The 21631-nt window shown below is 39.2% G+C and overlaps 1 protein-coding gene across 2 annotated transcripts in view; it reads left to right on the plus strand.

The window, feature by feature from the left end:
* MACROD2 (mono-ADP ribosylhydrolase 2) overlaps positions 1-21631 on the plus strand; it is an 842329-nt gene that overhangs the window by 565554 nt on the left and 255144 nt on the right. For both annotated transcript variants that reach the window (XM_039389846.1, XM_027726087.2), the window contains exon 8: positions 20339-20412. In XM_039389846.1, coding sequence (XP_039245780.1) covers positions 20339-20412 — 74 coding nt within the window. The remainder of the gene's footprint in view (positions 1-20338; positions 20413-21631) is intronic.

The raw sequence follows: 21631 nt of genomic DNA on the forward strand, positions 1-21631 counted from the left end.
CCAAGCATGGCTCTAGTTGCTTTTGCAATGAGCTCTATAAATGTCTCCAGACTGTTGAGGAAAAACCAGTAACATCTCCAAAGGCACCACAACCACGTCTCACTTTGGACACTTTCCCCCTTTTTCCTTTCACTTTTTATATTATTTTTTGTCAGGCAAACTATTCTGCAAAACATGAAAGAGTTGGAAAAGTTTTCTGGTATTCAGAAAGCATATTGGTGATATGAACAGGGCTTCAGCTGGTCAGATATATTATTTGTTTTTGTATTTGTGGTTTTCCATTCAAAGAATTAGGAATGTCTCAATTACTGTGATGAAAGTTAAAACTCTATATTGTTGTATACCAACAGAATCACTTAATTCCCATTTATAAATTGTCCTAGCTGATGCCAACGAGATAATCTGATGTGTTTGTTCTGTGGCTTTACACTCCGGAAAAGCTAAAGCTCTTTGAAGCTAATTTGTTAAGAAATGAATTGAAATAAGAAAATAAAGCCATATAGAGCTTATCCTCGAGACATTGCATTAACATGATACATGAAATTTAAAATATTTCTTGGTAAAAGGCCCAATTATCGCTATCCAAATTTTTTTCTTTGATGTAATCTTGCCCCTTCCCCCAGTAAAGAGCATGTCTCTGAAACTTAACTTGGAGCCCAATCCATTAGTGAATGCCACTGTGTTGTTGTAGGTGTTGTAGGTGTCTTTTAACCATACTCGTGATTAGATGTAGTGTGAAAACATAGTCATTAGAAGAATATTTTTTTATGCTTTCCCCATTTCTACAGAAAATGTATTTGAAGTATGTTGCCTCCGAGTTTCAAACACATTGTGAAAAGACAGACAGCTAGTTTAATGGTTTCAGTCAAATTTCATGATGCAACTGAGCTTCCTTGAAAGGAGGAACTTAATATAAAATTAATCTAGTTAGGGAAGAATAGATATTATCTTGACAGCTGTAAAACTACTCTTGGGTTTGAAAACTTGCTCTAGAGGTGATGTGTGTCACGTTAGCAGTGATTTCATTTACCGGTGCACTTTGACATAATTAGTTTTGCAATCTTAGTTGTACAACACACATTCTGCATAATCTAGCAGCTAGAAAAAGATCTGAAAAATACGTAGAGAAAGATTTTTAGTCCTAGATCATCACCCACAATCATTTTATCTGGAGTTTACAAATATAAGCTGCTAACAAAAGGAAGCTGCCACGAAGCCTGATGAACATGATGCCCTAAGGTTTAGTTTTAGGTAGTCCTGTGAGGACCAGAGAGTCAGACTCAATGATCCTTATGGTTCCTTTCCAGCTTGAGATATTCTGTGACTCTGAGTATATTCAGTTAATATTGAGTCCTACTCACAGCTTAAAACTCATTCTATGAGAACAGAATGGTCATACTAGTCTGTGCTCCTGTGTCCTTAAGGAGCTTTGGAAAGCCCTGACACACTAAAGTTGAGTAGGAATAATAGTTGTGGTGTCACTTATATCAAATAGTTTTACCACAAAGGTGTTGACAATCTTTTTGAACTTCTGTGGCTGCATTTGATAATAAATGCCTTAGAAAAACAGCTTCTTTTTCTTATTCTTTCCTTATTATTAGTGCAGAGTGATACATCTGGCTGGGTCCACAGAATATTTTGGCGCTGGCCCTTATTTGTCTGATTGTTTTTATTCTCCATAGCACACGTTGTCTCTTACTGTTTATTTATATGATATCTATTGTAATGATCCTTGTCAGTGTTGGAGACCCTTAGTAGTACTCCAGTACAAACACAGAAAGTCGCCATATACCTAAATTCACATTGCCAAGATCGTCCCTCATTCTTTGGTCACTCCAGGAAGTTTGCAACAAGTATATGTGTGAGAATACTGGGGCATTTAGGTGGCCTGTGAAAGGTGAAAATGTAACTTTCTCCTGAACTGAAAGAAAATAGCAACCAAATAGACCTCCTCTTCTGAGTCTCATCAAAGAACCTGAAAGACAAGTTAAAGGTGTTTCTGCCTCTGAGGGTCGTTCACTGTGTTGTCCTTTTCCCTGCATCTTTTTTAGATGGGAATGGTGCCATATATCATTGGAAAGGGCAACTGCCACTGAGGCAGGAGAATAGCAGATGATTCAGTGTGATGAATGACTGATCTGTTTCTAAGCCAGAATCCTGTTTATAAAATGTATTCTGCTGTTCTGCACACCACAGATCTTGCTGGTGGTTGGGTTAATGGAAGGCCATCTTGGGCCTGGAAGAGAATTATTTGTGTCTTTTTGTTTGGGGAATGCATTTAAAGCTGTTTTGTGCCACCAACTGTTGGAAAAACGTTCACCTTTCCTCTGTCTGGAGATGTGATGCCCAAGACAGTGGTATAAAATACAGTGAATTACAACAATGGAAGGAAGCATCTATTACAGTGGCCTGAATTGTCTTGTGAGAAAAGGGATTTTCTTTTTAACTGGTAATCTCTGAGTTCGTAAAAAATTAAATTTGTACACATGCTTTGAATTTATGCAAATTGAACAATTTGCCAGTGATTTTATCAGTGCATAAAATGAATTGCATGCATGTGTTACTGGGACTGAGGTGTTATTTCTCAAATTCTGGATTAATAATTATTAATAGAAAATCAGGTTACTGTGGAATTAATTCATGTTTGATTAATCTATCAGAATCTGATTATTCAGCTTAAGCTAGTTGCCTATATCAATGAAATATTACAAAGAACATGTAAGGTTTGTTTACTGCAGAGAAATGCAGCAAGAGTCAAAACCTACCTTTCTGTGAGTACCATTGAGGAGAAAGTTTTGATTGCTTTTCAGAGCTTCTGTGCAGAGCAGGATCATTGCTGGGTTTGTTTACTTGGCAGTAATGGTATACATATTAAATTCCCCTCCAGGCTTACCCAGGGTGAGCCGTGCAGAAACAAATGAGCACCTTGTTGAGGAGCGTTAAGTCAGAAGTTCAGTACATCTTAACAAGGTGACTGAGAAAATAAATGTGGACGGGCTTTTTGTGTACCTGCCAGGCAGGCAGGATAGAAGTCAACCACTTACTGAAGAGCTGGTTTGGGCAGGGGGGGAGTCACCTTCTGCTTTCAAATACACTTTGGGTCAGGTTTCTGCTCAATAGAGCTGCGTTCGGTTTATTTCTGAGCTGTCACTGCTGCGAAATAGCAGCGGTTCAAGGGGTGTTCTGTGAGAAGAATAACTGTAATTGGCAATCCATTCCTTCATTTCCATGCTATAGCCAGCCTTGACAAATTAATCACGATCAAATACAGGCTGTGGGAAGGGGGTGACCCACGTGGCACAGAAGAAAAATGAGGCCCTGTGCCGGCGTGACAGACTAATCCTTCAATTCACCCCGTTAGACTGAGCGAGGGGACTTGTTGGTGTGCCTGTCACCTGCACCGCCCATAAACAAACTGTTCACTCTCAGTGACGGGGTTTGGCGGGCGCAGTAAAGGTTATGGAGAGCATCCCGACACCTCGTCCATCACTGGTGTGGGACGGGGATCTCCTGGATTAGTCCTCGGGAGGAAGAGTCACAGTGTGGTGGCTTAGAAGATCCTGCCCTGGAGACGGAGCAGCCTAAAAGATGTTCGAGGAGTGATTTTGTGTCCAGTCCCATAGGAACTGAAATGGCTCCTTGGTCTGGGTGGATGTGTTACAGGTAACTGCACAAGAGAGCAAAGATTGGGGTTGGAGCTTAGATGATATTTAAGGTCCCTTCCAACCCAAGCCTTTCTATGACTCTCCTATTATTGCTGGCAGGTCTGAGCAGTGATAGCTTCAGACAGACTCTGAATCTGTCCCAGGGAACAGCATGTAGGTTGGTTCCAATGGAAAGGTAAAAACAGCAGCCTAAACTTGATTTACTCTGTCAGCTATGCAGAGAACTTGAGATCTTTTGGCAGATGTTTAGATAGCTTTCTTCTCACATGCTTCTTGGAATGGTGCAGCATGTGTGTGGTTTCCAGGGTTATGTTAGGAATATGAGACCCTATTTTAACTGGCCTCCTCATAATAATATTCTTTACATAATAATGTTTTTTATTCTATGTACTGCTATGACTTTAGGCTTTCATCTGGTCACTAAAATGGAAACAGAGCTAAAGTCATGCTGGAGGACGTTGGTTTCAGAGAAGTTATGGTGGTTTGCACTAGCTGTGAAATATTCTATTGCATTGAGAGGAATAAATGTAGTTGTTTGTAATTGACCCTATTCACTTTGACTCTAACTGAATTGAGCTCAGCAGAGGAGAAATCTGGTTCAATGTATCATACCTTTCTTAAAATGTTCATTTTGGGCAGGGAAGACTTTGTTATCTTACTTTTTCTTGAAAGAGTATCTAGCCCCTTAAAAAGAACATTAAGGTCTGATTTGTAAACGATTTGTATCTCTTTTTATTCCTTTCAATATATTACTTGTATATGAGAGAATGGAAGTGCTTCCTTTCCTATATATTACTGGATGATAAACTGTATCTATCATTTTCCAATTTAGTTTTGGACAATGCCGCATATCATTTTTTTTCTCTTTCCCTTCTCTCCGTGATGTTTGAAAGAATCCTTTAACGGAAATAATGTATAATACTATTTAAAGGGTAGTAATTCACTGTATGTGATGCTGTGGCAGTGGAAGACTTTCTGTCCCCTTCTGTTTTCATTGCTCTCTGGAATACAAACATTAAACCTTCGTTTTCAGGGAGTTGAAAGTATCCCATATGGAAAATATAATTTTTCATCACACATTATGACTTGTTTCTGTTAAAAGATAAATTTTGGTTTGCTTAGTCCAATTGGGTAGCATTTCCATATCGCTCATTGATGAAGGTACTTTTCAATATGACTGATTTTATGCTGATCCTGCCTGGGAAGAACATGGTTCAGACACCCCTGAGCTAAATAAGAGCCAGTATAAATGTCAGCCCAATGTTCTAGCTGGCAGTCAGTGGTGTATTTTCTGCATCCATTTTCTTGTTTCTCAGTTTTGATGATCAAAAGCGTATTTCTAAATTGGAGAAGATGACAGTGTGTGGACTGTTTGGCATTTTGATGAGAAAAATACAGAACAGGAAAATCAAGAATTTAAGATTAAGAAATGGGGACTTCCTTAGGATGAGATTAAATCGACTGTTCCAGCGGTGACCAGTGTGTGGTGTGTAGTTTAAGCTTTATGTACCAGCTCATTATCCAACGTTGGAAAAAAATGGAGTATCGGTTTTATGCAGGATGTGTATCAGGGTAAATTGCCCAGTGTAGGCTGTGAGCTGCAGACAGTGCAATCATAATGGCTTTTGAACTGATGCAGTTTTATGGCTCCAGAGCATTAATCATTCTCTTATGCCCTTAATTACTGTTAGGTAGTTACACTTGTGTCCGTAATAGGTGCTAAACATTCTGCCACTGATAGGTTTTTAACCATTCTTTTTGTTGCAGCAGTAAATGCACTATAGCAGGCTGTTAGGAGTCCAGAACATATTTTTTAGCTGAGTGCCATTAGGAACATTACTGTAAGTCCAAAGACATTTTGAGCTGTATTATTTGGTAGCTGGTTGTAGTCTTCTGGGTTTGGTTTTTTGGGGTTTTTTTTCTGTCTTTAGGAATGAGAGAAAAGAAAAATTCTACTGCTAAGCAGGCATTGCTTAATTAAGAGAAGATGATTTTTGTCCCTTTTGGCCTAGTTTACCAAGCGAGAGAGAAAGCAAAAAGTTGATGCATTTTCCACACTACTAAATACAATATAGAAGAAAACAGTGATGCTACTTAAGTGCTGACCGTGCTGGTCAGTGCTCTACGAATCTTCTGGTTTATGTTGCTGTCAACATTGTAAGTTAATGTTTACTAGTTTTCAGTAAAGCAATGATATACTCCTTTATGGTAGGCCCTTCCCAAAAGAAGATGTGAGATTCAAAGCTCCCTTCTAATTGAGGCTGCTAGCCATGATGCAGATAATGAGGGTGCATACTGACAATGCTTGTGTCATTCCTAATGAGTATTTCATGTTGTGGAACCTTACACCCCGTCTCTCTATTTTGTGGCTTGATTAATGAGTTGTCACCACTTTATTGACTATAGGTAATCAGAAGCAGTGACAGTGTTTACCCTGACTGACAGCAGAAGTAGAGAATGTACAACCGACAAACTTGAGTTGACAAGAATCTCTGGCTGTTTAATTTATGTGCACACACAAGGTTTTATGAACTTCCCATATGTATTTTCAGTTCATATTTTTCAAAATTGTGCAGAAGTGGCATGAAAATGTTTAACTGCTCTGCTATTGAAGTTCCTTAATAATTCCAGCATATTCAAAATTGTCTCACCAAGGGCAGTCAGTGATGTTCTGGCTGTGGAATTTGATGCATTTGGTGGTAAAGAGTGAACTTCCAAATCCTTTCTTAACTTAATTCATGTTTTCAAGATTCTCTTTCCTAGTCATTGACCTTCTTCTGAGTTTCCCATGTTGATTACATGGCATTTATGCTGACCTTAAGTAAGCTGAACACTTTCTGAAAAGGAATAGATAGAAACATTTCTCCATCAGCACTAATGCCAATAAAACATAGGCTTGAAGTTCATAAATGTATATTAAGTTTAAATTACATATGATTTCAAGAAATTATCTACTTCAAAAAAATTACATTTGATAACAAATTATGTTTACTTGATAGACCAATTTCCACAAATCATTGACGTTTCATGGTATCAAAGCTTTCTGCTAGAAAGAGGTCACCTTGATATTTGCACTGAATATATTTCAGTCTTGGCTCCACATTTTGTCATTATTGATGTCTTAAATTTTCTCTTACCTCCACAATTTTTTTTAATCTACTTATTTTTATTATTTGTTTTTATGACTCTTACTGTCAACATATTTCACTGGTTTTCTACTTACTAAACAAAATGGTTCTGCCAGAATTTCATGTGTAGCCTTAATTTTGTAACTTTTAATGAACGATCTGTGCTATTTAGGCAACTCTGTATTTATTGCTTGTTTCTGTCACTGCCTACTAAATACATTAATGTCTGTGGATCTCTAAATTATAAGGCTCCTCTCTTCCCTTAAAATGTCAGGACTGAAGATGAAACTCTCTTCCTATTCCTTCACAACAAATCTAAATATCCACTTAGTAAACACAGGGAGATAATCATGGGCTTCAATCCAATCCTGAATTATCTGTCTAATTTTCAGCACTTCAGGCAGTATCATCACAGTAACACACGTTGGATGCAGTTGTTTAAAAGACACTTTGCTTTATAAAAAACACCAAAGCCACCCCCATCAAATCACCCAGACAATCCTATGTGAGCACTGTTTGGCTACTCCAGTTCCACTTGCTGTGAGGTTGCTCACCCCACAGCCACCCCAAACCAGGACTCGTGACTTCCTCAGGTTTGTAAGTCCACCTCCTCGCTCATCCATTTCAATCCCAAGGAGGGTCTGGATAAAAAAACCACCTTGATTGAAGGTGTTGAAGCCAGTCTATCCCACAGGTTTGGACCAAAGCAAAGGATGTCCACACAACCGTTTCAGCCACCAGTGTGTCCCCCACTCCTGGGGGACAGGGATATGGCGGTAGCATCTTCATTTGTTAAAACTGGATTTAGAAGGTGATGTTTTTCCATGCTCTGAACTTGTTTTGTTAAAACTCATTTGTGAGCTTTTTCATTTGTTTACTGGATTTTCAAAAGTACTTCCTTTTGAAGCATCAGTTCTTTTTCAGTGTGTTCCTGGTGGTATTATCTCGCTTTTACATACACAGCACATGAGAAAGGTAGATGTGGAATCTGATGGGAACTGATAGGAAACAGGATTCATATTAAAATTTCAACATAAGAAATGTCCCAGAAGCTCACACATTCATTGTTTCCTCCTTTGACTTAGCCCTGTTTTTACACACTCTTTCAAATTTGTTTTAAGAAGTTTTGAAATTGTTTGAAAAAGTTAGTCTGACTGCTAACCTTAGCATTTTTTTCTTCTTCCTACTTTTTCAATCTGTATAGAGGATTTTTTTCTAAATTTCTACCAGAGAGGGGGTTTCTTAATTCGACTTCATTTCCCTTCTGTGTTTGCATGAACTCAGATAACCGGAAGCAATTAGTCTTTCTATTTGTTCAAATTGTGTCTTCAAAGTTTAATTGTAATCTCCTTATTTCTAAGCAATACAAATCCTTCTTTGACCCTTCTGAATTTTGGAGATCGTTCTTTCATTTGGGTGTCCACCACTTTATTTCTCTACTCCTAGAATACTTTTAAGTATTGGGTGCTTGTTATTGGTTGATTTCAACATGACTTGGTTATTATCTATTACCGTACTAGTATAATTTCTTTTTATTTATTCTTAACTGACTTTTATGGCAACTTCACCTTTGCTTTTTGAAATAATTTTAAATAATAATATTCAGACTTTCAGTAATGCCACAAACTTTGTTGTTCTTTTTCTGTCCCCAGGTAGTTACTGTAAATTCAGCAGCTTGTATTTGCATTAGCACCAACTTACATGAGATTATTTTGCAAAGTTCATATATAATTATGTATAATTCAAATAAGCATAGGTATTGATCTCATTGGGTTTGACTCCTCAGTGCTGTGAGTTTTCCTGCTTTGCTGTGAAAGTCCTTTTTTTATCAATTGATCTATAAAAATCAACCTTGTTTCTTGTAGAATGACGATCTCTTGGTTTTGTAATCTAACTGGAAAAGTCTAATTAGAATTGGGGTGTGTGTCCCCAAATACCTTACACTCGTATTTTTAATAGTTAATAAATAGCTCTCAGAGCTGTTTTTCACAATTTTTTTTTCCCTCTCACTCACAGGCACTGTTTTGCCCTTTCTCGATTCTGACCCATACAGTGTTAACTTTCCCTCTTTCATGCAGTTTTGGGGTTTTTTACTGGTTTCTGTATCCAGAGATGTGCTGTGCTGTGGAGGTCGGTGTTTGCATGTCAATAATTCACTGAAATAATCCCAGCCTGACTCAATATTGCAGTGGTGTTTTTTGCAATCTGGAGATGTGCAGCTGTCAGGATAATGCAAGCTATCTTGAGACTAATTGTACATGTAGAGGGAATCCTTTGATAAAATTAATGGAAATCACATTGCCTAAAGCCGCTCCCTAAGCTCGACTCTAATGCCTACATTTAGTTTTGATTATGTAACAAGTTCTTTTGAATTTACCCACCTTCTTTTTATGTATCCCCCAATTAAAGGTATTTTCCCTCACTTGCTTAATAATCAATGAGGTTTCTCTGTGCAGCGTATTTAATGTTTTTCCATACACCTTCTGCTAGTCTACCTGGAACATTGTGTTTCCAAGAGGATTAGTTGTGTTTGGCTGTGGAGTGGAGCACAGAGGTCTGCCTCAAATAGGTACTTTTCCCCAAGCATAGTGTGGATCATCTCATGCCGACCATACATGTAATGTAAATTTAATAAAGCACTGGAACAAACCACCCCTTTGCTGCCACATGGCCACATTCACAAGGAAATTGAGGTGGGAGGTCAATTTGCACTTAAAAACTACTGTTGGAGATGCCTGGGTTCTTAAGTGAAAGCCTTTAAATCTTGCTTGTCTGACAGGTGGTAAGAAATTTACACTTAAATTGTCCAGATCGGCTTCTGATTTGTACCGCGTTGTTGGAGAAAAGAAATTTCTTAGTCTTCCAAATCCTTCACTGCTTGATCTGACCAACCATAGCACCGACTCCTTTGTTTGAAATCTGGGCATTGCTTCTGACTACAGTAATTGTCATTGCTTTTTCTCCTGTCTCGGTTTGAATATTGTTCCAAATTACTTGAAAAACACGTGTGTTTGGGTTTTTAAACACGGGTGTTTGGGTTTTTTGTTTCCTCCTGAAGAGTGGCATCTCACGAAATGGCATCATTTTACTTTAAGGCCTGATTTACCAATGCTGGTCTAACCAGAAATGTTGACGTTTGTTAGACCTTTCTAAACATTAGGAACTCCCATTCCTTGCTAAAATAGAACGTTTGCTCGTGTAATGCTTTAAAAATAAATTAAAAAGCCTCAACACACTGACAACTTATTGGAATACATGTTGAAAATGCTTTTTAAAACAAGTGTTAGTAAGACCTAAAGTTCACATCAAGTCTAAACTGGATTTGAATTTCTGGGATTCGAAGTGCCATTAACTAGTTATTTAATTTCCTTTTTGATTGAAGTATGCAAGACTCAGTAAATGCATAATTGTGAGTGAAATGCAAATTAGAGTTGTTAGCAGAAATCGTATTTTTAATAAATACTTGTTTGACAATTAGCACTGTGATCTTTTGACACGCAGAAGAACCTGATGAGATCTGGGTTACCTTGTTGATTGACTGATGGTGTTGGGTTTAAAAGGCAACTGATGCTGGGGGAGATTGTCAGTCAAAAGAAGTGCTGCAGTGAGGGCGTGCTAATATATAATTAGCACATGAGTAAATGAGACCTTAAAAACAGAAAGGGGGTGGAAGAGAGTCAAGGTTTTCCAAAAGATTAGAATATTTTTGTATTTTACTCATTAATGGTTTATTTTACACTCTTAAGCGTTTGGGGTCTTCCTGAGAGCACTGAAAGTGTTGTAACCAGGCAGCTTCGCTACAATCAGTTTTAAATTTCAAGTTTTCCTTACGCTTGCTTTAAACCAGTTTCCCCATTAATCCAATCCTGAAACCTTTTCTAATCACATTTCTCCTTCTGTGTATATCGCTGTTATCTCAGAACAGGCAAAAAGAGTTTTAATTGCAGCACTGGGAGAAAGGTTCAAGTGCTGCTGGTAGCTTCCATGTAGTTTTTGTTGACAAAGGTGCTGCAATAGATCCTGAAATGAAGTTGAGTAGACTGGCTGATTGCTGATACATACAGTGGCATAAAATCAAATAAGAGACACAGTGACCCTTGCTGCACAAAAAGGAGGATGTGTGGAGCTCACCTCTTGCTAGGCGAATGACTACTACAGAAATGAAGCAGCATCTAGGCAAGGAGGGAAAAATGCTTCCTCTTAAAAAATTAATGCATAAAATTGTTGAGATAGTGCAATGATGTGTCAAGTCCAACATCCTGCACAAGTGCTTGTTTTAGCAGCATACAAGTAGCACGTGTTCAAATAGCATAAAGTGTCTTTCTGTACAGTGAAGAACAAGCCATTAAGCATCAAATATAAAATGCAACCCCCTCTCTGTTCCTCCCAAATGTACTGGCATTTTTGAACTCCAGATTGGCTAGAAATATTTCAGTTTTTTGCTCTTGTAGAGTTCCTAAATACAATAGCTCCTGGTCTGTGTGACCCTTTAGTGTGGTTTATCGCTGCCTGAGGCAAGAATGGAAAAAAACCCCACAGTGTGAATAAACACAAGAATCAATAATGTATTTGTTAAAAAGACTAAACTAAGTAGATTAAATATGCCAGACACAGTATCTCGCTTTTTCACCCAACCTGCCCTCTAACTTTCTCCTACATATGTCTCTTGGGAAAAAAGATAAAAGAACATCTTTATTACCTATTTTTTTCCTTTCTTTTCCTTTCACAAGGAGTAAATATATGTTGTTTCAGCTGATTTTCTTTATGTGCTCCTAGGAAATCCTTGATTTCACTCAGAGAGGAGATAAGAACAGTGCTTCAGTAGAAATGATGTCTGATTGTTTTGTTTGTTCTTGTACGTGGATGGCCTTCCCCAAGTACTCTGTTGGTTTCAGATAATCCAGCTAGGTCTTTGGGTTGCATCTGTCAGAGCAATTGAACATGGTGGAAGTGATTTAAAGGCTAGAGCTGGGCTGGCAATGCTGTCTGTGTTCTCTATGTGACTTTGTGGTTTTTTTCTATTGCCTGTGTGGGTTTGATTCCTCTGAAATTTCTCAAGCTTTTTACGCTGCCATCTCCCTTCATTTTGCTGTGGTGGCTCCTGTCCATTACACTCGTGTATCCCCAAGTTCTTGTAACTCCTGTCATCATATGCTGCCTATTCTACCCCGATATTGCCTCTGTCAGATTCAGCCCCCCTCCCCAAAATCCTGAACCCCACCCTGCAGCGAGACATTCTGTGCTCCCTCCCTCTCCTCCTCTTCCTCCACCTCAACCTCCTGCACTTCAGTGTATTTTCCCTGCTCCTGTTGCCTGCACAAAGATCCTGTCAGCAAGAAGAAAGAGCCTCTCATAGCAATTCCTCCCCTTGTTCTCCTGCCCAGTCTGCAGTGGCAGATATATTAGAAACATCAGAGACTCAGCAAGGAGAGGCACGTCAAGAATATATCAGCTTCAGGCGAGCCTTCAAGTAGAGTCTGTAATCAATAGGAAAACACATTTTCATAGGGAACCAGGCTTTGCAAGGCCCAGGATCATTACTTTATTCCCACTGCTGAGCAGCAGATCTTCACTCAGTGCTTAGAGGCAGTGCGTGTCAAGGAGGGCCTGGGATAGTGTCAGTGAAGGTTAAGCATCACTGCACTGGGCCACATTTTTTAGGAGAAAGTACCAGTTTCAAGTGGAATTCAGAGTATGTGGGTGTGTGGGGGTTGTTTTTTATCTCTTGTGACATTAGCAGGGAACTTCGGGAAGGTGGGATTTATTCCCTACACTTTGTTTCACTTGAGAACAACAAGGCATTTTTATTTAAATCACTGGGTAGAATAAATGTTTAACCTTGTTGGAATTGTAACTACACTGAAGCCAATATCCCATTGCTGTGCAATTCGGTGTATGATGGGAGATTTCACAGTTGACTAGTGCTTTACACTTTGTTTCAAATTACTTTGGCTCTGTTATGTTGCCACCCTAAAAACCCAACTTGCTTGCTATATATGGCTAAGTAGAAGATGAAATACTCTGCATTAGGGAACTCATGTACACTTTGAAACCTCTTTCAATTAACATTTCTCTGTAGAACACTTGTTTCTGGAATAGCTCTTCTGGATATGGTGTAGAGTGTTTTAAGGAGAATGATGAGCTCAGGACAGCTGCATACATGTGTCTAAACAGCTGTGTAATTTACACAGATATTGCATATACGCTCTAATAGGTAGATTTTATAATTGCCAAACTACCTTGCATTTGCATTGTGTGTACCAGAGGAGAATGCTAATTCCCAGGACAGTGAGATCTTTTCCCTTTCAGTGTTGTGCTGGTGTCTTTCTGCTGTTTCCCCTACTATGCTCAGCTTGAAGCCTTAATGTTCCACATGGGCATTAGAAATTCCCTGACAGACAGAAAAGCTCCATCACACAAAGCAGTAAACAGCACACTATGATGCAGTTTGCTTCCCAGAGTCTCTGAGTATTGCTTGCTATGTTTTTTTTTTACAAGATTGCTAGAGAATCCATTTATCCATGATGTGGTTCCCCTGCAAGCCTACTCTTTCATAAATGCTGGAATAATGAACCCAAAACCTTGACTTCTAATAAAAAAATGTACTGAGTGCTGCAGAAAAGTGATATTCTTGCACACATATAGGTCTCTTGCAGAATGGCAGGATGATAAATCCTTCAGCAAGGTACTCTTAGGGAAGCTCTGTTCCTCCTCAGCAGTCCAAGTGTTAATGCATTTGCACTAAAACTTCAATGCTAATACATATCAAATAACCCAGTATACTTGACATCTAGTTTTTCTTCAGTGGAATCTTAAGACCTGTTGGTGCAAACCTCTGCTCACATGACTTAAATAATTACAGTGTTTGTCTGTATTCAACTGACATTTTTAACACAATTATATGGCAAGTATTTTTCCAGTGATATCGATGTAGCAGAGTGTGAAGTGAAAAGTGGTGTGAAATCATGTGTTTCAGAGAAACAGCAGTGACACGGTTTGTCTTGTATCTCAGCCACCTTTGGGTAACTGACCCCTGTTGAATGCAGCTGTGAGCTGAGTCCAGATGTGCAGCTACAGAGAAGCACCTGAGTTGTAGCTGCCGAAGGTGAGTTGCTGTGCTGATCAGACAAGAGACCCCTGTCAGCCAGCACAGCTGTGAGCACACACCAGGCACCTTTTCTGACAGGCCAAGGCTGAGCAAACCCTGTTGTCAAGAGAACCAGTGTATCTCAACCTGCTACTTACCTTGGTTTCATTGACCTGTGTGAGGTTCATCACGTGCCCTGGTGCCAACACTGACTTAACCAGGGATCACCGAATTACCCAATGCACTTTGGTGAATAAAGAAGAGCTCTCTGTTATTTCAGTTCTCTACCTGCTTTGTGTCACTGTGTCATAGCAGAGACATTCTTTTTCTTGCATTAGATGCTTCTTTTGAGTTCCTTTATTAGCCACCTTCCACCAGCTGCCTCTGTCATGTCAGTTGAATGCAACTGGAAATGATTCTTCAGGAACTGCATGTAGTTTTCTGTTGTCGCTGAATTTTTTCACTCCAGGAGAATGTGAAGGCATGTCCCTTGCATAGGAGGAATTGAGAAACATATGATGTTTTCTTCGGGAGAATGTTTTGTTTATGCATTCTGAAAATTTCTCGTTATCCCTTGATGCTAATTAATTACTCCAGCACAGTCCATGAAGGATACAGTGCATAGGTGCAGCTTTGTTTCTCAGGGTAGCAGAAAGGTTTTTCACAGTACTCACTTTCACTGTCTTTCCTAGAGTTACTTTTTGAGTGGACATCAAATAAGGTTTTCTCTGGCTGAATGAGTTCAATAAGGTAGGTTATTTAGCAGAAGATTCATGGCTCTTCTGTTTAGACTTCAGTGTAGCTCATCCAAATGAGGGCACTTTCTTTCCCGGTTATGAGTTATCCACAAAAATTATCAAGGTAGCACCTTAGGTTGTTTGTCCAATCACAACATGACTATGGTTATTAAAAAAAAACCCAGAGAGAGAGGGAGAGGGAAAAAAAAAAAAAAAGCTCAAGAATAGCAACACAACAAGCTTGTTGGTAGAATACAACCATCTCTTCTTCCAAACAGGCTGGATTTACGATGGTAATGGGAATCAACCTAGCATGAGTGAATTCATTTTGACTACTAAAATACACTTTTGACAAGATGATTATATGGGATCAGTTGCAAGATTATACTGCTCATTTCACAGCTGAAGGACAAGTGGATGTATTGAGTTAACCTTACCTCAGGCATGCTGGGCTGTGCATCTTATTTGTTTCCTTTCATTGTCATAAGGCTGAAGGACTGTGATCAGTGTGTTGTCAATAGCTGGCCTTAACCCACATGGCCATAATGAAGCACACTTATTTACATGTCTGCTGTGATTCAGAAAGCATTTGCAGCACCGGTAGTAATACTGGGTTTCAGAACAAGTATGGAATAAATGCTTAGTGCCTTTTTTCTTTTCTTTCCCCCTTCTTCTTTCCATCTTCTTCTTTCCATCTTCTTCTTTCCATCTTCTTCTTTCCCTCTTCTTCTTTCCCTCTTCTTCTTTCCCTTGGAACATCTTTATATTCCATACCATCTGGTGCTGATGATTCCACGTAGCAAGTGCTTGATGCATGGTGGAGATACCCTGTCACACTGACTGCAGAGACAGCCTTCAGTACAGTTCCACATTTTGAAAATGTGACAAGCTACTCAAGCTACTATTTGAAGAGCATCATTTATAGATCAATAAACATATTGGCAAATTTATAAACTTAATACATGGAAGTTATTCCACTTTAACAGTCGTGTTGATTAAGCAGTGGGGCTCGGGGTTGATTTTAGCACACAGGAACAGTCTGCAAACTGTTACATCTTGATATATGCACAAACATGCCAGGGTAGATATTTTTTCTGAGAAAATATGAAAACACATAATGAGTATTTGTGTTGATGTGCATTTGGTTCTTTTCATGGTTTTCTTCAAAATGAAACCATTAAAACTGGCAAATGAGAATATTAAGCCTGTGATGAGCCTTTTAGAATCCACAGAGAAAGGAGCACGTTTTAAATGAATAAAAACCTGTCTAGCACTTAGGCTGTGCTAACAAAAAATGATACAGACCTTTCTTTTTTTATCAGGATGAGTTGATTTACAGAAAATATTAGGCATCTCAGTTAAACTGACAAATTACAACACTCACCCCTGCAGCTACTGAAGTGAGTTTCTGGATTGACATTTGCTTGTTACTGTTATAACCTTCCTGTTATAATCTGTTACCATCATCACCTGCTAGATCATATTAAAGGTTGATTATTTAGTACCTATGTTTTGTTAATGGGCTTTTCATGGAGAGGTGGCATTACCTGATTGTAAGTTAAGCATTTTTAGTAAGATGCAGCACTGCATTGAGCGCAGTAAAAGAGGCAGATAAAGCTACCTGCATCTCCATAGAATTTGGAGTTCCTGAGATGTGTTTCTATTGGTTTTGTGTCACAAAATCCTTGTTGCACTGTTATTCATTGAAGAACATTGTGCGGGGCCAGGAGTTGGACTCTTATGATCCTTGTGAGTCCCTTCCAACTCAGGATATTCTCTGATTCTGTGAACTACTTGTGTTCATTTTTCAGATACTGCACAGACAAATTAGGCACAGAGTGAGAGAAACTCATAATAGAGTGAATGTTTCTCCTCTGAATCCCCCGAGCACAAAAGGCTGAGCATTTGCACTAGACTGTTTAACAACAGGGAATTCATTGCACTTTTTCTGTACATTGAGGAAACAGGGGAACTTATGTTCTTACCAGTTGGTTTCCAGGGAATAAATACAAAATGTAATGGGAATGTCAGTGTGTATCTCTAGTTACTGTCTTAGTTCTCCTCCACGCTCTCCTCCTCTAAAACAGCACATTTATATTGTATCAAATATATCAAAATAATTCTGCCAGGTCTTATCGTGCCTGCTCTGGAAAATCATGGCCACGATGACTGCAAGAACTTGCACAGCACAAAGCTTGTTTTGCCAACCATTTCTCAGGTCAGGGTTAAAATTTCCAGGAATAAGGTGGTAAAGTCCTGGAAAGAGTTCCAGAACCTCGTAAGTTTGAAGGCCTCTTAGAGCTTTCCTAGGCTATCACTGTGGGTAATATCTGTGCAAGGACACACCAAAAGCAGTAGAGTTCAGATGGAGTCTACTTTATGTGATGGTAGTAGGATGGGGTTTTTGGAGTATGGAGGCACAGTCATTCAGCTTAGGGAGTGAGTGATGCAGTTGATATGTCTATAAGCAACATGTAAAGAGGAGAAAAGGAAGTTTCCCCATTGAACTGTGGCTTGGCTGATGGTGGTACCTGAGTCAGTGTTAAAGCTGGCGGTCATTTTCTAAAGGCATCACCATGTCTTTCAAACCACGCAGGGCTTTCCACACACCCTCGTTCCTCCTGACTTACCAGGCTTGCACCCACTGTGGCATCTGCTGTGAGGAGTAAAGCTGTACTTTAAAGGAGGTCTCCTGAACTGGAGGGTACCAGAGGCAGTGGCTGCTCACTTCCAGGATTTGCTGTGCTTGAGCGGTTGGGATCTTGGTAATGGCTGGTGAGATATGATCAGCAGGCACTGCAAAATGCAGAGGGTGGCAGTACAATTCTCACTTGCTGGAGCAGCTCTTCAGGAGCCAGACACAGTCTGTGCTGGTTTTGTGGTATGGCGTGGTTTGTTGCCAAGATTTTTCCTGTGCCAGTGGAGAATGTAGAAGCCCAGTCCAAGTTGGAGACCTGTGTCTGTGGGTGGGTAGAACTTCACCATGCACCTGTCCATGACACAGAAGCAGGACATACAACCATCCCTTTTTCTCCAGCCAGATAAACCCAGAGATGTCCTGTGGAGGCGCCGCTCATGGCTAATATGTGCCTTTTTGTGCCAGTGTCCTTTTCAGTATGCTGGAGGAGCACTCACTGCAGTAACATGGGCCAGTGTCACTCATTACTTTACCTGTTTTATCTTTTGTGAAATTGAGCCTTTAGCCAGAATTGCCTGAGCTGCTGCTCCAGCAGTCGGTTAACTGTGAGGCTCTCGAGCTCATTTCTCTCAAGTAATTTGATTCCCACGTGCTCCCTGAGATTGCTTTCTTGCTGAAAGGAAAGTGGGAAAGGGGGGATGGGGGCATGGATGGGAGCAGACCAGAAATGTTGTGGCAGGCAAATGTAGCTTAGAGATAAAAGCAATGCAAAAACATGTTTTAAAAGATCCCATCTCACTTTATCTTCCTGTAACCCGGTCCTATAAACCAAAATGTTTTTCTGGTCAAGAATCAGAGACACAGAGTCTTTTGTGCTGGTGCAGGGTATGGAACGGGAGGCTAAATTCCATCCTGCTTCTGCATAGAGCCAGTAAGATAATCCTTTCCTTAAGATTAGCAGAAATGCATGTAAAATGCTAATTAGATTGTTATTTTTGAGGGGTAACTGATCATAAAAGGCTCTTATGAATTTCAACGTATTTTCTGAAACCGTACACAGAATTCAAGGCTCTTTATTTTGGTTGCTGAACTGTTTCCTTTACATTGTGGTGGCTTAGGAGTAATTGAACATCAGTTTTCTAGATAAGCTTCTATTTAAGACTGGTTAGTATGGCAGCCATTTTCTGAATAGTTTGCAATTTATGCAGAGGTTCTATACAATCACCAGTGCTTTATCACAGTTTTGGGCAAATACCCTGCTGCAAGGGAGTGGAAAACAAGCCTGAAAAGTTAATCTTGCTGGAGGGAGAATTGTTCTGAAAATAAACCATTCAGTGCATAAACAATGGTATATCAGTTGTCTGAAATACGCATTTGTCCCTCTGCATGTGCTCATTGTATGTCCAGGCTGAGCTGCCACGCTCAGGGGATGGAATCTGTGTGTGAGAAAGTCCCATTTTGTTAGGTAGGATATTACTAATTTGAGCAGACAGTCTGCTTAGAGGTCTCTTATTTTATATGGATGAAAATGGGGCTGTTGAAAGTCCCTTCTTTGGGTTTCGTTAATGGCCATTAGTTTGTGTCATGAGACATATGCCTTGATGATATCAGCAGCATTATTAAATGTCACTAAAGTACATTTTCCCAGCAGCAATGGAAGTATATCCACGGTAACATTTGTACAGTCCAGGCTAATTTTCCACCGTGGGCTTTGTAAAAATGCTTTCAAAAATGTAAAAATCTGCTTCACTGAGAAGTGTGTGCAGAGGAAGCACATGCTAAATGTTGGTATTACACAAAGATTGACTATTTTACTTGCCTTTCTTGCTGGATGGTTGTCATCTGTCACTTCAAACAGCAACATGCTGCTGGACCAAATCCTTCTGGGGTCCAGTTGCAGGGAGTGTTGTTTTGGGGATGTGACTCAGTGGAGAGACTTTGTTTTGTTTTGGTTTTTTTTCAATATTTTCAATATTTTTCAATATTGCAAGATTTATTTCAAATCTTGCAATACACAAGTTCTGAAAAAAGGTTAAAGAGGCTATGAGCCAAAAAGCTGGACAATTGTAATTTTTGCAGAGTCTACACTTCAGTTTATGGTGCGGGGGTGATGTGTGATGTAAGAAAGGTTTTATCTACACAACTGTACACCAAATTTTGTGACTTTTTCTTTCTAGCCCTGTTGCTTACTTGTCCACTGTGCCTGCAACTCCACCTTTCAAAGCCTGTTCTATTAATCTAACCAACTGAGAGTGATTCATAGAGCTTATGGGTTTTTATTTTTAAATCCTCACATAAATGATTCGCTGCCCTTAAGTTAGGATTTTAAGGGAAAATTAAATTAAGGCTGCCTAAGTAATGAAAACATCTTTGGGTTTGATAGATAGAGACCATCAAAGCAAAAAGTCTGTATCCCTGGAAAGATTTCTGATATTGTTTAATGCTGGGTGGAGTTACTATTGCTAGTACATCATGCAAAATCAGGCCTTAAATTCATACCCTTATGCTTCATGAATTCCTTAATTTCCAAAGTTATTTGTTACGATTTAGGTCATAAATTGAGAGATTTCCAACTCAAGCATTTCTATCTTTGTAAGGCCTGTAGCATTGGGGTCATAGTGTGCTATACTTTTGCTGACAGATGGATTAAAGAAAGAAAGCCTTAAGAAAGCCCTTATGCCTTAAGGAACATCTAAATTTTTCTTGCCTGCCATGAAATGTAAGCCTAGTATTTGTTACTGTGATATATGTGTTATATGGTTGCCTGCCTAGTATGACACATATATAGCTCTCTATTGTTTCTTCTTCTCTTGAGTAGTGGAGCTTTCCTAACAAGAATTAAATAAAAAAAAATAAAAAATAAATCAAATAAAACATCACTGGGCCTATTTTCAATTTATATAGCTGGGGAAAAGAGTAATTGATGTTACCTAAAACCTTTACAAAAATCTGTGAAGGGAGTTGACCAACTGTAGTTCCAAAACCTTTTCAAAAAATAGGAAGGAAAAAAGTCCGGGTTTTTGTTTTCTTATATATTAAAAAATGTATGCCTTTGATTTATCTCTCATTTCTTCTTTCTTTAGGTTTTCCAAATGAGCCTGCTGCTGTCATTGCCCTTAACACTATTAAGGAATGGTTAAGCAAGAATCACAATGAGGTATGGAATAAAATACTTTTTTTTCTTTTTTTTTGCAAACTTCTGTTTCAGATTATGGTCTTTGACTTCAAAACTGTGAAAAGAGTAAACACAGGCTTGAGCCTCAAAGCCTTTTATTATTTAGTCTTAAGACCAGTGAAGTCAGGTCAGGGCAATATAGCCGGGGGAAGATTGTTGTATCTAAAAGCTACACTAGAGTTGAAGGGAAATACCTTTGTTTGAAACCATACTGTGCATTTCCTGTGCATTGTAATCTTTCCTGGCAAAGCAACAGACTATTCTCTTCCTAAGCTGTTTCTGAGTGTCAGAGTTTTTGGGTAATAATGAGGAGATTCTTGGAAAGGAAACGTTAGTCGAAACAGCCACCAAAGGTCAGTGGTGTTCCAGGGGTCACTTTACAGTAAAGGGCTGTTGGTTGGTATTTTCTATTTTCATTAATTTTTGGTTTGCTTACAGTTAAGTGTTTATTTTCCCTTAAATACTCACTAAATACATGAATTTTTAACAGGACTGGTTGTCTTCCAGTGGCAGCATTGGATAGTGATTATTTGTACAAGACAAAAAAGTGCTTTCAGCAGAATGATCTCCACCTCTCCCCTTTCTAGTTTTTGTCTTTGTGTGGTTTGAGTTCTTAGCAGGCTGATAGTTCCTGGTGTTGGATTGGAGAAATGCAGCAAAGAAGTGACAAAACAAATAAAATAATCATGTCTTAAACTGTCAATCTGCCTGTTTCCTCACAATGACAGCCAGCAGATTTCAGACAGCTAGAGTTGTTCAGTATTTTGTCTGAAAACATTGAACAAAGCATCCAGTGGAGAAGCACTGCATACAGGGACATAATTAGTAGTTTTTTTCCTCTAGCAATGTATTCAGAAGACCTTTTTTTCCCAAGAATCCGATACGTTGAGGGTTTGAATTGAGTAAGTTTATGCTGTTTGTTTTGGGTTTTGCCAGCTTTGAAGTGAAAGGAAGTAATGTATTGACATTTGAATGGTACATTGAGGTTTTCAAACCTGGAGGTGCACCAAGAGTGCATACATCTTTGGACACTGGTTCTTTATAGCACTGAGTACTTGGTTGCTGTAGCTTTCATCGCTGCCACAGTGGCTTCCCGTGACTTGGAGATCTGAGCAGTGAAGCAGGAGTTTTGGATGGACAGGCTTTGTTAAACGCTGTAGGTGCCTAAGTGTCATTGTCTTAGGCCTAGACTTATATTTTT

Source organism: Pipra filicauda, unplaced genomic scaffold (assembly GCF_003945595.2).
Source record: "Pipra filicauda isolate LSUMZ 115617 unplaced genomic scaffold, ASM394559v2 scaffold77_size3566232_pilon, whole genome shotgun sequence".
Classification (NCBI taxonomy): Eukaryota; Metazoa; Chordata; class Aves; order Passeriformes; family Pipridae; genus Pipra; species Pipra filicauda.